Genomic DNA, 15,439 nt, shown 5'->3' with positions numbered 1-15,439 from the left:
AATGGGAGAAAGTTGAAGATGTTTCACTATGAAATGGGAAAAAGTTAAAATGGAGATCTCTTAAGAATACCAAAAACATCGCTGCTTCTCTCTCAAAACCCTAACACGAAAACCCCAAATTCAACTTACTTTACAACAAGATGGGTAAAGAATATAAGTACTCCATCGGGTTGGGTCGCAATTGCAGCATTAACCATACATTAGGAGCTTGTACTAGCCTGCATAATAATACACAGAACCTGGAGAGACATCGATCTATCTACTGACCACTGGAGAACAAATGTTCACGTGAGTTTTTAAAACAATTGCTAGAGACACAATCATGGATATACAGTGATGGAAATGTTTTGGACATTCTCGCTGCTGTTGAAGGCAAAATTCGATACCACATAAATAGAAAAGCAACTATGCAGTAAATAGATCCATTTCACATTCCAAAACTAAATCCATGACATTGAAACCCAAAAGATTAACATCCATTCTAAATATAATACAAGGGAAAACCTGCAACAAATGCTCCGTGTACTGATTTCCCCCAAGGGCCAATCAATGTCATCAAATTGGTTAGCTCCACATCTCAATAATTCTAACGATCAAAATACAAATGAGTGTATAAAAAGGTGAAGCCACCAAGAGTAAGCACACAGAATTTCATTAGCTTTATAAGCAATAAAACCAAATCAAGTGAACTTTTCCGAGTTTTTAGTGCTTGATCATAGGCTCTCCTGCTTACCCCAACCATCAGAAGGAACAATAACACAAGCTGCCATAGACCTGTTGAAAACAGATGATATGAACAGAAATGAAGCTGTAGAGGAAAACAATGCATTGTGGTTTCTATATTAAAAATAATAATAATAAGGGAGTGATATTTCTTGGCCAGTGGATATGCCACGTGACAGCTCAGTTGGTGCTCAGAACTTGTGTATACTTCCATGTGATCTTCTACATGTATGCCAACTTCTGGCCCAATTGGATTTCCATACATTTCAAGGTTTGAAACTGGTTGAAAATTCAGTTTTCCTGAAATAGTTTGGACTGCTTAAATACAAGGGGAATAATCCAGTATATTATGGGCTATACAGTTGAGAGGGGACCAAATTTACATGTAATCTGAAAGATAACACCCAACTACTCAACAGTCGGAATGAATGACCAGATCAGCCTTCCATGTGGCCCAAACACGAGAGAGAGAGACTGCAGAGTGAAGGAAGAACTAACCAGGGAGGGATTGGTTTAGAAAGAGGAAGTGCTTGCAGAAGTGGCCCGTCCAGTGGCTTTTAATTCTTTGAGAGTACTTGCCAACCAGTCCAAACCCTCATAAAGGCCATCTCCTTTAAGAGCACAAGTCCCTTGTATATGCCATATTCTGTTCTTCAGATCATATAGACCTAGCCCTTCGCAAACCTCCATAGGAGTCATTGCTCCTCTCTACACACGGAAAAAAAGAAGAAAATATTTATTTACACAATGCAAAAAAAATGAAAACAAACCAAATTTCCACAACATACCATAAATTATGGAAACTAATGTTATGCTTATACTGAAGAAATTAAGCATGATTTCATTTATACAACTAAACTAATAATATGCATGTAGATTGATTCTGGGAAGAGATACTCGGCTAGTGAACAATTCTAGATTTCTTTCTTTGTTCTTTCAATTCTTCCTTGTCTGACATAAGTCAACATCGTACCATACGCTACAATTTCTTTCTTTTGCGACAAAATATTGTGCTTGCCAAAGGAAACATTTTTACACCTATTTATATTAATGCAATATTGCCTAACCAAACAATTTTAGCATCGAATTCCAACTCAGATGCAAAACTGGCTCTGGGAAAGACTGCCTGAAGTGAGGGCTGCAGCACAAGGACAAGGATCATTCCCATATCCCTGTCATATGTGGGAAGCAAACCAAATGAATCATATCTATGGAATACGGAACAAAATTCGTAGCAGCTGAGTTTCAGCAAATTCAACACAATTCAAAAACAGAATTTTGAATCCCAGGCAACATGTATGTTGAGATTATGTAATTAATATGTTTTTGGTGATTAATAACTTCTGTTTTGTTGATGAAAAAGCATAAGTATGAATGGTTCAATTAGTAACCCCCTCAAGCATCAAAACATTCTATAGAAAGCCAACCCAAGCAAGTGGATGGAGTCATTGAGCAATCATATCAATGGAAGATCCAAGATAAACTTGAATGACATGTGGCATGAAGTTGAGAAGCCCATCTGGAAGACTCAAGCTTCAATTTAGTATGGCCAAAGCCATACTTTTGCACATGCAGTAACTTTAGTATGAGTCAAACAACGGAACTCGTTCATGCCGTTCAGAACCCTACTTTTGCACATGCAGTAACTTCATGAGCATATTAGAAATCCTTGCATTCATTAAATCATTATTAGCCCAAGCTCAAAAGATGATGAATTTTCTTTCTAATAGTTCAAGAATCAAGTCAATCCAAGCTCAGACAAGTAAGTTATGGTAAAAATACCGAGCAATGATCGGTGGCCAAAAAACAGAGTACATCCACGAGCAAGTAGGAGTTGTCCGCCCTCTTTGGGAGACGTCTGCACTCTTTCAGCGGACATCCACACAAGTAAATAATGACCTTTTCTAACCGTTTTGAGCCCTAACGACAAGTTTATAAAGGGGATAGCTTGACCTACGAATGCAGAGCTGGATCATAAAGGACCTAGCCCCAGGCAGGATCTTCATGAACAAATTTAATGCTGATTTGGTCTTCAAAAAATTGGGCAACAATGGAAGAACTAGTAGCAGATCACACAAGAATTCACTTGATATAGAAACAAAGAAGAAAATAGAAAATAGAGAAGGAATGATAGAATTGGATCGAATATCCCACTCTCTCCCGAGTCTCTCACCCACGGCCTCTCACCATATTTTGGTCTCTCACCATACTCAAGCACAAAGCTATGTTTTTTTTCTCAATCTTATTAATCAAATTTGTGTACAAGGCTGTAGCCCCTTATAAACTTACATAGAAGACTCAAAAAATAGACTCAAACACTAAAAAAGAAAGGCCTAACACAATCCTTAACTACTAAGGTAACATAACTGACTAGGAAACTAAAATAATGAAAGAAATAGACTCAAAATAGGACTCTAATTAAACTAATGGAGTAAATCCAGTTTTCGTACTTTGTACCCATATTTTAGGCTCATTAAATTGGGCAATTACAAAGTAAACCTACGGGATCAAAAGCCCAACACCTACATAACCCAACCCAAAGCTTATTTTCAATAAAATAAGCCCTTTAGGTGACTTATCTGCATCACCTACAAATACAGGACTTTGGTGGTTTTTCAATAACACTCTTACCCATCATTTCAACATCTTTGAGTTTTGTTTCAAAAGGTTTTTGATAATCATTCCTTGAGCTTAAACTTGCATACTCTGGTTTTTAGGAATCATCATGTTGTTCTTTACTTTGCATATTTCTAGAGGTTTTTACTTTGAGCTTTAATTGATATATCTCCCCTTTTAGAGGCTTTGTATCTTCAGTGAAAACACTCATTCACTCTTCAAAGAGTTGTTGTGGGAGGTTGATGAATCTCCATTATTGTAAGGTATGGTGTTAACCATTTGGAAAACACTTGGTTAGTGTTGAACCATTGAAAAACTAATGGTTTGCGGTGAACCAAGAAAAACTGGATCTCCAGTATTGTAAGGTAGGGTGTTAACCATTTGGAAAACACTTAGTCAGTGTTGAACCATTGAAAAACACCTAATGGTTTGCGTTGACCAAGAAAAAATGTTGGAAACCTACACTAAAGCAATTGAGAGTGAAAAGTAAGGAGTGTGATTATTTCCTTGGAGTGAACGTAAGCAAGTTGCCGAACTACAATAAAATTATTGTTCTCTCTTGTGTGTATTTCATTTTTGCTCTACTTGTTTTCTTACATCATTTTGATTTGGGTAAAAGTTTTCAAACTATCATATCTTTTTGCGTAACCCAATTCACCCCCTCTTGGGTTGCCATACAAGTGGTATCAGAACAAGGTTCCATCAAAAAGAACCTAACAAGTTCGAAGGTGAGATGGTAACTTCAACAAGTTATGGCGATGATGAAAGGCTCTCCTACAAAAACAGTGAGGATGGGCATAACACATAGTTGTCAAGGTGTCGCCTAGGGCGTTTAGGCGTTCATGCTCTTTCTTAGGTTCAAGGCAACAACACACCTTGTTCATATTATGTGCTTTGTTTATTATATATTGGTTTTCTCAGATTAGGTCATTACTAGCATAATTGTATCATATTGCACTGACAGGGCTTTCTGTGTTGCATATAAGCATACTTATATAAAATTACCATTGCTATATTGCATATAGTCATATACTGCATGCCTCTGACGCTTAAGCGAAGCCTAGGTGTGCGCCTTGTCGCCTAAGCATCCCATCCTGCCCCTTCAATGCCTTTGGTCACCTTGGCGACTATGACAAAACGTCTATTGAAGAATCACTTGAGGCAAGTACACTTCGAGTGAAGATTTATTTTACAAGTATAGTAATATTCCTCTAACTATTAAGTCAAAAAGAGCTAATGATAAGAAAATTAAGTCCAACAGTGTCCAATGCTTTATTTACAATAAATTCATACACATGGCTGTTGAGTGTTCTTCTGAAAATGTCTCAAATGACAAATTCAAGAAGAATACCAGTATAGCCACATGGGATGATTATGAAAGTGAATCCGAAGATGAGAATTCAATTTTTATGGACTATAGTTCTTTTCTTACTGGCCTAGATGACTGTAGAAATGAAAAGAACAAGGAACCCTCACTTGATGAGCTTCAAAATGCTTTGGAGGAGCTTCATCAAGATATCAAAAAGCACTAGTTAAGATTAAACTATTGGAAAAGAAAGTCACCAAGCCCTCACTTGAAAATGAGAATCTCAAAAAATAAGAACTCAATCTTGAGTTCAAATCTTAATGAAAAAGATTCTCAAGAGGAAAGTGATAATCCCTATTATGAGGAATTATTACTTGTCTTTGAATTGCATGCTCAAAAATAAGTATTCAAAAAATATCTCAACCTTATCAAATGCCCTTATCAAATGCTCTAATTGTTCTCTCAAAAAGACCAATGAGACCTTGAGCTCAAGAATTGATAACTTGAGTGCATCACTTGAGAAGCTTACTAATGGAGCATTAAATGTTAATAGACCTATAAAACCATTAGTATGGTATCTCGTTTTTTCAGCACCCTTTTCTTTCAATGATGCATGTTATGGGTGTGGTAAGATGGAGCACATGAAATATCAATACCGGCTAAGGACCAACCCAATTGGACCCAAGCAAAAATGGGTACCAAATGTGCCGTTAAGTGTTTACATGTTTAGGTTTGTGATCAAGTACCTAAGCAACCTAAGTGTAAGAAAATAGAGCATTTGAGACAACCATTAAGGAAGAAAAAGTTAACACCCACCAATCATAACAAGGAACCAAAATGGCAAAGAAAAGTGTGAAACTGAGAAGGTAAACATTGAGCATGTTTATTTAACTCCATTTATTCAAGGGCTTTTGTCAAATGCCCACACTGAAAATGCCCGTTTGCACAAATGCACCCCTACAACTTTTCAAATTGCAAACTCCCCCCTACTTTCAAAACATTGTACCACTTTAGTCCAGTCCGTTAGTTTGGGACGTTAGACGTTAGTTTCAGGGAATCTAATGATCAAAATTCCCTTATGATAAAAACCCTTCAAAATTAAAGAGTAAAGTGACCAAATTGCCCTCCTATAGGGTTTGAAACTGAAAATCAAATAAAACATAAAGAGTAAAGTGACCAAGTTACATGCTAATTCACACAAGTCTGAATGTAATGTGTACTGCTTGGATTGTACGAATGTAAATCAGACGGGGAATATTCCCCATCTTCTTCCCCAAATCTCAAACAGAAAGGGTTACGGTTTGCTTAACTCCGCTTCATATGCTTAACATTTCTGGAACTCTGTTTCCTTTTACGATGGAAATCAATGGAGGAGGTTAGGTGGAATATCCCATTAAAATTTTATTGACCTTAGAACTTTGAAGAGAGAGGAGTTTTTAAGTTGCAGAAATCAGACTGGGCCACTGAGGTGTGCCGTGCGCGCGTGAGTATTTTGGACTTTGAGAGACACTTCTTGAGGATAGTTTTTAAATAATCTTGATTTCTGAAATAAATTGTGAAATTGTCTTTTCACAACTCTGCAATTGGAGGAGACCGAAGCCCTTTTCCTCCTCACTTTCCCATTTTCACCGTGTTACACTGGCAATTGCAGCGTTTGTCTCCTGCGTCCTCCACGTCAGTGTCGTCCATTGGTTTGTGCCCTGACTGATATGAATTCATGCTAGTAGTTGTTGCAAACAGAGAAAGGGTTCTGTTTCTATTTTTTTATTTTTTTTTATTTTCTACAACATAGCACCAGCTTATACAGACCATGGGATGCCATGCGGTTTCCAGCGATGGTTTGATGCATGGGAACCATGAAACGGCAGTGCCATCGGTGACCATCTGGCCATAACAGGCCACCTTCTGGGCAGTGGCATCGGTGACCATCCATTAAATCCCTGCAACCCATCTCCCTTTCCCATTTTTTGAAACCCAATTCCTGATTTCACCATCATCCTTCCTTCTATCCTTCGATCTGATGGACCAACACAGATCGTGATGGAGCAGCCAAGCCCCACATCAGTTTGAAGTTCGACCTCACGAGTTCAGGACCGGGAGATTCTACGGACTTCTCTGGAGGAAGAATGGAGAAGAAGGATTCAGGGAGCTTCAAAATTTTCCTGCATCTTTTTTGGATGATTTTCAGTTTCAAACCCTAAACTATTTGGGGAAGATGAGGGCAATTCGGTCACTTCTTTTTTTGGGTGAATAATATGTATTACCTTACCCTAGGCGGGGGCAGGACAAAGAAAGAAAAAGGAAAGAATATACAAAGGAGAAAGGGGGGGGGGGGAGAAACAGCCAACCTACGCAGAGGTTGAAGGGAAAAGGGAGGGCAGATCAAGGCCCCAAAAAACAGCAATATGCCTATTCCTAGGGTTGTCCCTGATAGCGTGAAGATGAGCACGGCTGAGCTTGGAAGACACATCAAAGGAGATGGCTTTCCAAATCAGGTCAAAAGAACGAGAGTTGGAAGTCCATCTCCTAAGATTGCGCTCCATCCAGATGTGGTGAATAGCAGCTCCAAAAACCAGCTTTCCAATGGTGTCACAAATCAAGGAACCTAAGAAAGATTTAACCAACCAAAGCCATTCTCGGTCAAAATTTAAGGGTCTCCTATTGCGATGCCAGATGGAGGACAGGGCTTTTTTCCAGATAGTAGAGGTGAAGGGGCAATCAAAGAAGAGGTGAGGGATGTCTTCAAGGCCATTCCAGCAAAGGGAGCAGGCAGGGGAGACAGGGATGTGACGGTGGATAAGGAAGGCTTGGGTGGGGAGGCAAAGGCGAAGGGTTCTCCAGGTAGTAAGGCTATGGCGAGGGATGTGGTCTTTGAACCAGACTAGGCTATGCCAAGGCACTTTGGGGCCGGTGGGTCTAATACAGCTCCAAGCAGATCTGGTGCTAAAGAGGCCATTAGAGGAGGATGACCAAATGAATCTATCACCATGGGGGAGGGGGGGAAGGGGGAAGGGGGAAGGGGGAAGGGGGGGGGGGGGAGGGCAGGCCAGATCCGAGAGACAATGGAGGGATTGAGGAAGGGGGAGGAGACCAACAACCAGAAGAAATGAGACAAGAAAGGGGGGCATTTTTGGGAAGAGCAGAAGAGTAAATTGACCTGGGGCCAAGCACACTGAAGAGGACACCAAGGGGGTACCAAGGGTCAAGCCAGAGGGAGATGGAGGAGCCTCTGGCAATGGAAGAAGAGATACCTCGAAGGGCCAGGGGGCGAAGAGCAAGGATCTTTCTCCAAATCCAGGAGGCATCAGAGGGGATGGGGACAATCCAAATGGAGTTGGACTTGAGGAGATGAGAATAGACCCAGCTGACCCAGATGGAATCCTGATGGGAGGAGATTTTCCAGATAAGCTTGAGAATTCCAGCAGTGTTGGTGTCTTTTATTCTCCGGATCCTAAGACCACCCTCGGATTTTGGGAGGCAAATAGACTTCCAACTGACAGGCTGTAGGAATCTAGAAGTATTTGACCCTTTCCAGAGGAAAGCACAGAAGAGACGTTCCATCGCCTGGATAGTGGCTTTGGGAAGGCTGAAGATCCCACTCCAATAGATATACGAAGCTTGCAGGACAGAGCAGATGCAAACAAGGCGACCCGCGTAGGAGAGGAATTTGGTCACTTCACTCTGTAATTTTGGTGGATTTTTATCATAAGGGCATTTTGGTCATTACATTTCCTGAAACTAACGTCTAACATCCCAAACTAATGGACTGGACTAACGTGGTACAATGTTTTGAAAGTAGGGGGAGTTCGCAATTTGTAAAGTTGTAGGGGTGCATTTGTACAAATGGGCATTTTCAGGGGGGCATTTGACAAAAACCCTTTAATGGCTCAATGTGGAAAAAGGTTGGTGTTGGGACTTCACCCAATCACACCTAGTGTTTAATCTCCTTAATATATTGCTTGCCTGTTTAGGATAATTTATTTTATGTTATGCATGCTAGTTTAGTTTAGTTCTCTGTTTTTTGTTTAAAGGTTTTATTTTGTGTAGTTTAGGCTTGCTTGTTTGTCCTAAGTTTTAGTTGCTTTTAGTTTCTCTTTGCTTGTTCTGATTGTCGTTGGAAAACCAGGTTTTGTGACCTGACTCGTCTTCCTCAAACCTGGTGAGTCAAGCGGGTCACTCCTAGTGAATTGTTCTTTTAAATATAATATATATAATACATATATATTAATCACCATGGAGTAATATATAATATATATTTAATGAAAGAATTCGAAATGAAATGACCCATGATCATACTCACTGTATTAGTATATTACTTAACAGCTTAATATTTTATAGTATAAGGGCCTCGATTCTTCTTTCTCTTCGATCGGTGACCCAGTAGGGGTAAGTTCTTCATCTGCAACCAAACCCTTAACACTCTTCTCCCTCATCTCATCTCTCAGATCCCAAAACCCTTCTTCCATTCTCCTCCCTATCTCTATCTCCTTCCCCAACCGAACCCTACCTTTAACCTCTCCTCTCTTCAAATCCTCACGTCAGCACAGCTTCGAATCTGCAATTCCTCCCTGACTGATTTACAGATCAATGAAGCTTCTCGTCAACAAAATACTTCCCCAATCCCTGAACCCATAGAGTTGAGCCAAAGGTCGAATTCTTTGCTGGAGGTGGAATAGGAGCTCAAATGGTGAAGTCTGTTCAGGGCTTGATGCAATTCTCTCTCAGTTGAGAGACGAATTCATCTCTGGAGAAGGAAGATGAGTTAAGACTGAAGATCCTTCCAAAACCCTACTCTATCGCTCTCCCTTTCTCTCTAAATCTCTTGCTATATTTCTTCTTCTTCTGACCCCTCTTGTCTCCAACCGAAGACCCTCTCTCCTGTCATCTTCACTTCTGATAATGGAAACTCCCTTTTAATTTCACCTTCTATGATTCCATCATACCCCTCTATTGAATGCAGACCACTGAAAATGGAATTGACGTACCTCGGGTTGTCCTGAACTCACATAGTTGGAGGATTGCATGGCATTCCTGTCTAAAACCATGGAGGAACAGTGATTTAATCTTACCGATCCCTTTCATTCAATTTCTTCTGATCAGGTAATTTTGTATTTGCAATTCAATCTTCTAATTCAGGTAGCAGGGATGAATAACGTCTGCTACTGACTTTTCTTTTCTTTTTATCATTCCACTCTGCAAATCCTTCCATTCATTGGATGGGGCGGTATGTGAGTTCTCCAATTTAGGAGAAAATTCTTGTTGACGATCAAGCGTTTAGCACGAGGAGGAAGTGCTCTCAATCGCCCAAGTCTAGGGATCCACTGATCGCTGTTGTTGAGTTGGGGCTAGGGAAATCTGAATTTTATCGAAGACGATTTTCCTTATATTCTCTGTTTTTTCTTTTCTTCTCCTTAGATTAGGTTATTCTGTTAATTAAAATCCCCAATCAGTGTCGTGGATTCATATTTGTACTGACCCTGATCTTAATCATGGTTCGAGAACTTGATTTCGGACCTGGTTTTGCTCAGGCCAAAAACCGAGTTGGACCGAGATCTCGATGAGTTGGTACACTTTTTTTTTTTTTTTAACTCATTTAATGTTTCGGTAGGCTTCTGACCTAGTTTGGACATGAAACTGGGTATATAGCCTATTTTGGGCCATTTAAACACAATGGCACTATCAGATTTTCCAAATAGGAGTTTGACTTTGGACCCTAGGTTGGTAGGCGAACCTTGGTACTACTAGGCCCTATTTTACACATAATTTAGTAATAGAAAGGAATCAAAGCATACAATTAATGTAAAACAACTTAAATAAGCATTAGAAATGCAAAAATATAAAATACATTAATCATAACATAGACCTCTATCAACTCCTCTTTCAATCTCACTTGAATCACTTCTCACTAATAGAGTTATACATCAAATAATAATACATCATTCCAAATTTCCAATTCTCTCATGCAAACGAGTGTCGTGCTGGATCGAGACCTCGGTTGACTTTGCCGAAGCAAGTTAGCCTCTGTCTGTGACACAGGCTTCCCATGTCATAGTGTTGCTGAGGAATCACACATACTCTTCCACGCAATACATAAAAGTGGAGTCATCAACAAACTGAAGGTACCCTATCTTAGGGTATGGAAGAGGCAGTTGCGATGAGATAAATCCATTGCTACTGCCACAAAACCTGATGACCCAGTGCTCCGATTACCTCCACAGTCAAACTCAGATGTAGAGTGTACTGATGATGGATAGCCAAAGTGTGACAGCGATTGCGGCTGTCCAAACTGACAACAACCACTATATTCGAAACCGGTGCTCTCCTGGCCATAATCATAGTCATACTGGGGCTGAGATGCACACCACGGCTCACACTCACTGGTAGTATCTATACTCGTGCTTTCGAAACTTTCAAGATATAGATCGGCAAAAGTTGTGTAACATACATTAGATTGACACCCAACCAGCACGATTTGGACATATTTAGGGAAAAATGTTACCTTGGAATGTTCAAATCTTCTTCAAAAATTCTTTGGATTTCTTGTAAATCTTGCAAGTTCGAAGTTTGCTGAAGTATCTCTGCGCAATCTCGTGATTTTTCCGTCGAAAAATGGGATCAAAACCAAGTTTTTGGAATTTTCTAGAGATTCTCTGCCGAAACCAGCGAGATGACCGAGAGCAGTCGAGATCTCGACTGGTCTCGGTCGAGTTTAAGTCCATTTTATATAAAGGTTTAGTTCAATCTCGGTCGAACTAAGATCACGGCCGAGACAATGCATTCCTTTTATTTCACCTCAAATCTCATCTCGGTTGTGCAAAAAAGCGAGATATTACCGAGATCTCCATGATCTTAATGTTGTTTCCTCCTTGATGACCGTTGCTGCAACTCCGGCGGTAGCTTTTATTTATTTATTTATTTTATTCTAAAAAATATATTATCGTATAAAAAACCAAATTCGGACTAGTTGCAATTTACTCGGTAAAATTACCAAGTTTCCGTGTGATTCGGCCTAACTCGGACTGAGTCTGGGCATTTTTTTATATCAAATGAGTTCACAACTCTTGACCAGGTTTCCCATTTTTTGACGAGACTCGGCTGAGTTTTCCTGGTTTGCAAACAATGGTTCTGATTTTTTAATTCTCTATTTTCGTTGATTTGGTCAAAATTCTGTTCTAGCCTTGTGTTTATTTGTATAAGAGCATGAGTATCACTACTCGAGCTTACTTTTGTCATATCATGAGCTTTGGACTTATATTTAGTTAATTGGATATAATTCGATATGGCATACTGTTCCCTTAGTCCTTCAAACCATAAACCTTTATCTTCTATTTATTCTTGAATAATTTGAGTCACGCTTCATAAGATTAAGTGTAAGGTGTAGGTCTAGACCTAGTCTTTGACCAAACTTGGACAAATCATGAGCATTGTTTGATAACATTTATTTCAAAGTACCTCATATGCTTAATTGTGATGAATTCAATACCTTGAAGTTCTAATGAAAATTCATTTGTGCACTACCATGTGTTTCTTAGCTCATGTAAGAGAGCTCCTTGATTTCGATTTAAAGGCTTTGAGCTCACCTCTTATAGAGGTTGAGCCTATAGAAGGTAAAATTGCTGCAAAAGGGCAATTTCTTTCTCCTCTCTTTGCCTTCATGCTTGTTTAATGGGTTTCATTTGTGGAAGCATGATTGGAGGTTAATGTTTAAAAGGTAGTCATTTTTATCCAACCTCTATGAGTTTTGAAATTTTTGTTTTCCTTGCTTGTTTAGTTCTTAGATACTTCTAGGACTTCACTCTTGTTGATCGTAGTTACCTTCTTGGTTTAGTTTGTGTGTTCTTTTTTCTTGTGCTTGTTTTGGTTTAGCAGCTCCTATGTAAAGTAGGACACTACTTGTGTTTTTCTTTAAATTTTTTCTCCAGTTTTCCTTCCTTTCTCTCCCTCCTCTGTTCTCTATATTTTCATGTTATTTTTTTTCTTAGAATGTTTGGAAGTGTTCTTTTTTAGGGTTTTTTTTTCTCTCTTTATCTCCCCTTGTCTGCTTTTATGTTCTTCTTCTCTGTTATGTCTTGTTTTTCTGATCCGTTATCCTTCTTGTTGTTTTGTTCCTTGGATTTCTTAGTTCCTTGTGTTTGTCTTTGATTCTTGGTTAGTGCCTTGCACTAATTAGAATCTTGTTTCGCTTTGTGGTTTTCCCCTTTTGTCTGTGATTTTTAAGTTTTATCTTTGTCTCTCGGTCTTACTTTTATTTTATTCCCCTTACTTTGTCTTTGCTTTGCTTTTTAGTTTGTCTTGTCTCTGACCTTATTTTTTAGTCCCCGATCCTCTCTTAGCATTCTTTAGGATCATCTCTCTGTTATCTCCCACCTCATCATACTCTAATAGAGTATCCTTCTTGTAGTCCCAAGTACTTGATGTACTGTTCATCTCTCTCTTCCATTCTCTCATTCCTTTCCACCTCTCCTCTATAAGATAAATATCTCATTCTGTCCTTGTAACACTAAGTAACTCCTTCCTTTCCTTCTTTCCTTCTTCCAATTCCACTCACTCCTCTTTCTTCCTTCCTTCTCTTCTTCAAAGAAATGGATCTCTCATTGAACTCCTCAACTGTTTTCCCCAGTTCTCTTTTTGTAGCCCTTCTTATCTTTTGTGTTAATGTCTTTTCTGTTTATATCTCTTCTGCTCTTGTGTTTTCCATCTTGTCCATCTACTGTCTCTGTTTTTCTTTTCCTTGAAGTGTGTGTTGTTTTTGGTTTTATCCTTATTTTCTTTTGTATCAGTTTTCTTTTATGTAATGTTTTGCCATTTTTACTTTTTCTCTTCTTTTCTTAACTTCAGTCATCCCTAGAATATTACTGGTTTATCATATTTGAATGACTTGAAGTTCCATGACTACGGAATCATTGATTCCTTACTATAATTGACACATCCTTTGCTGAACTGTTTTTTCTTCTTTCTCTTGATCTACTTTTTGTCAATGACAATGGGGGAGAAATGTGTAGTGCTGAAAAAGTATGGGGGAGCCATATAATATTGAATATGTTATTGGGTGTACATAACACAACTCCATTACTTGGCAAACTTAAAACTTAAGAGGTTAAATGCTTGATGCAAGAACCAAGCATTTTAGTTTCTTATTCTACAATTGGTATAAATTCATTGGTTGTATCAAATACGGCATGGTTTGTGGGGGAGCAAATAACTTTTTCACACACTAGTTTGTCATCACCAAAAAGGGGGAGATTGTTGAGATATAATGTAATGAATACGTTTTGGTGATAAGTAACTGGTGTTTAGTTGATGCAAAAAACATAAATATTAATGGCTCGATTAGTACCCTCTCAAGCATCAAGACATTGTATAGAAAGCCAACCCAAGCAAGTGGATAGAGTCATCCAGCAAGTATCTCAATGAAAAATCTAGAAAAGTTCGAATGACAAGTGGCATGAAGTTGAGAAGCCCATCTGGAAGATTCAATGATGTAAATCGATGAGGAAGAACTAGCCACAACAGCAGCCTGTCCAGATTTTTCCCCATTGAGCCAGTATTTGTGGGTCCATATTCTGATATAATTTAAGCCTATATACCAGGGCCTACTCTGTGATCAACCAATACAAATATTGTAACAGATTTGTGGGTCCCATTCTTGATTGCGTGGAGATAGTTTCTGGAATAATTATACTTGCGTGGAGAGGACTCCTTAAAGAAGATTTTGTTTGATTTTAGTTTCTATTTAGAGATCTATTTAGTTTCTATTTGTTGCAATTAGAATTAGATGTCAACATATGTTAGTTTCTATTTTAATAGATGATATCTTGTAGTGGGTTTTATTTGCAGGAGGGAATTGTTTTGAGATTATTAATAAGATTGGGAATGCATTAAAGTCCCACGATTTGGTTGTAAAAGAAAAGTTTGGTTTGTAAACCATGAGAGCTGTGAGATACAGTGAAGTGTGAGACCTAGGAAGGGAGAGGCTGACCAAGGCCATAGGTTAGAAGCCTTGGTCATATCCCCCCCCCCCCCCATCTTCTTCTTCTTCTTCCCATCAATTCTTCTAGTGTCTATTTTAATTATTCTGCAGTTTGTCAAACATCTGAGAGACGCCTGGGGGTCTGTTTCCATTGTTGTGCTGCTATTTTCTACATAGAAGACTATCCCACAGGTCTACAACTGAAACCGACTTTGGAGAGTCATCCACATCTTGTGGCCAAACTGTTCTGGTGATTTCTGCAGGGGAACTTCAAAGCTTTGAACTCCTGATCAGGCCATCAATTTCAGCCCTTCTAGTTGTCATTGTGTCCTTCAATGGTAATTGCAGCCTCATCCGATGGCCAAGTAATGCTGGTTCTATGAGTTAGTAATTTTTTAGTTTACTTTCTAAATCTGAAGTCCCTTTGATATCTACTAATCCCGCCATCAAACTTTGGCTAAAATTTTGAGTAGTTATTCAGCCCTAAGAGGTCTACCTTCGATTGGGATATCAGTCCCATTCAAGCAACTTAGTTACTAATTCTGAAACTTGTGTTTTCTGGCTATCAACCTATTTATTGTGCTGCCAATAGGACTGAACTGATGGTGTTTTGTTTCCACTATGGCGAGACTGTTGGATTTGTGTGTCCATCAAACCCGGTTCGGTCCGGTTTTACTTTGTATTGAACTTTTATACATTTTGGTTTAATATTATCACATGCGATATAAACTTTTTGAGCATTATGTGTTCGTAAGTTTTACTTAAAATGGTAGTCACGACTCGGGTTTGGGCTGGGTACCCTTATCATATGGTCGTCGCATTGG

The 15,439-nt window shown here is 39.0% G+C and overlaps 1 protein-coding gene across 4 annotated transcripts in view; it reads right to left on the bottom strand.

Annotated features, from left to right (window-relative positions):
- Nucleotides 1–435: 435 nt before the first annotated feature.
- The window catches only part of LOC122646501 (ADP-ribosylation factor 1-like 2), a 90,214-nt gene continuing 75,210 nt past the window's right edge, over nucleotides 436–15,439 (bottom strand). The window contains exons 6-7 of one of the 4 annotated variants that reach the window (XM_043840070.1): nucleotides 1,222–1,431; nucleotides 436–774 (exon numbers count right to left, since the gene is read on the bottom strand). In XM_043840070.1, coding sequence (XP_043696005.1) covers nucleotides 1,237–1,431 — 195 coding nt within the window. In that variant the 3' untranslated portion in view covers nucleotides 436–774; nucleotides 1,222–1,236. Of the gene's footprint in view, nucleotides 775–852; nucleotides 1,115–1,159; nucleotides 1,432–15,439 lie in introns of those variants that run through there. The other 3 variants (XM_043840071.1, XR_006330632.1, XM_043840072.1) reach the window with 3 other exon arrangements.

The sequence above is a fragment of the Telopea speciosissima genome, chromosome 11, assembly GCF_018873765.1.
Source record: "Telopea speciosissima isolate NSW1024214 ecotype Mountain lineage chromosome 11, Tspe_v1, whole genome shotgun sequence".
NCBI classification, from domain to species: Eukaryota; Viridiplantae; Streptophyta; class Magnoliopsida; order Proteales; family Proteaceae; genus Telopea; species Telopea speciosissima.
The sequence above is the reverse complement of the archived record's forward strand: the minus strand, read 5'-3'. Positions and strand labels throughout refer to the sequence as shown.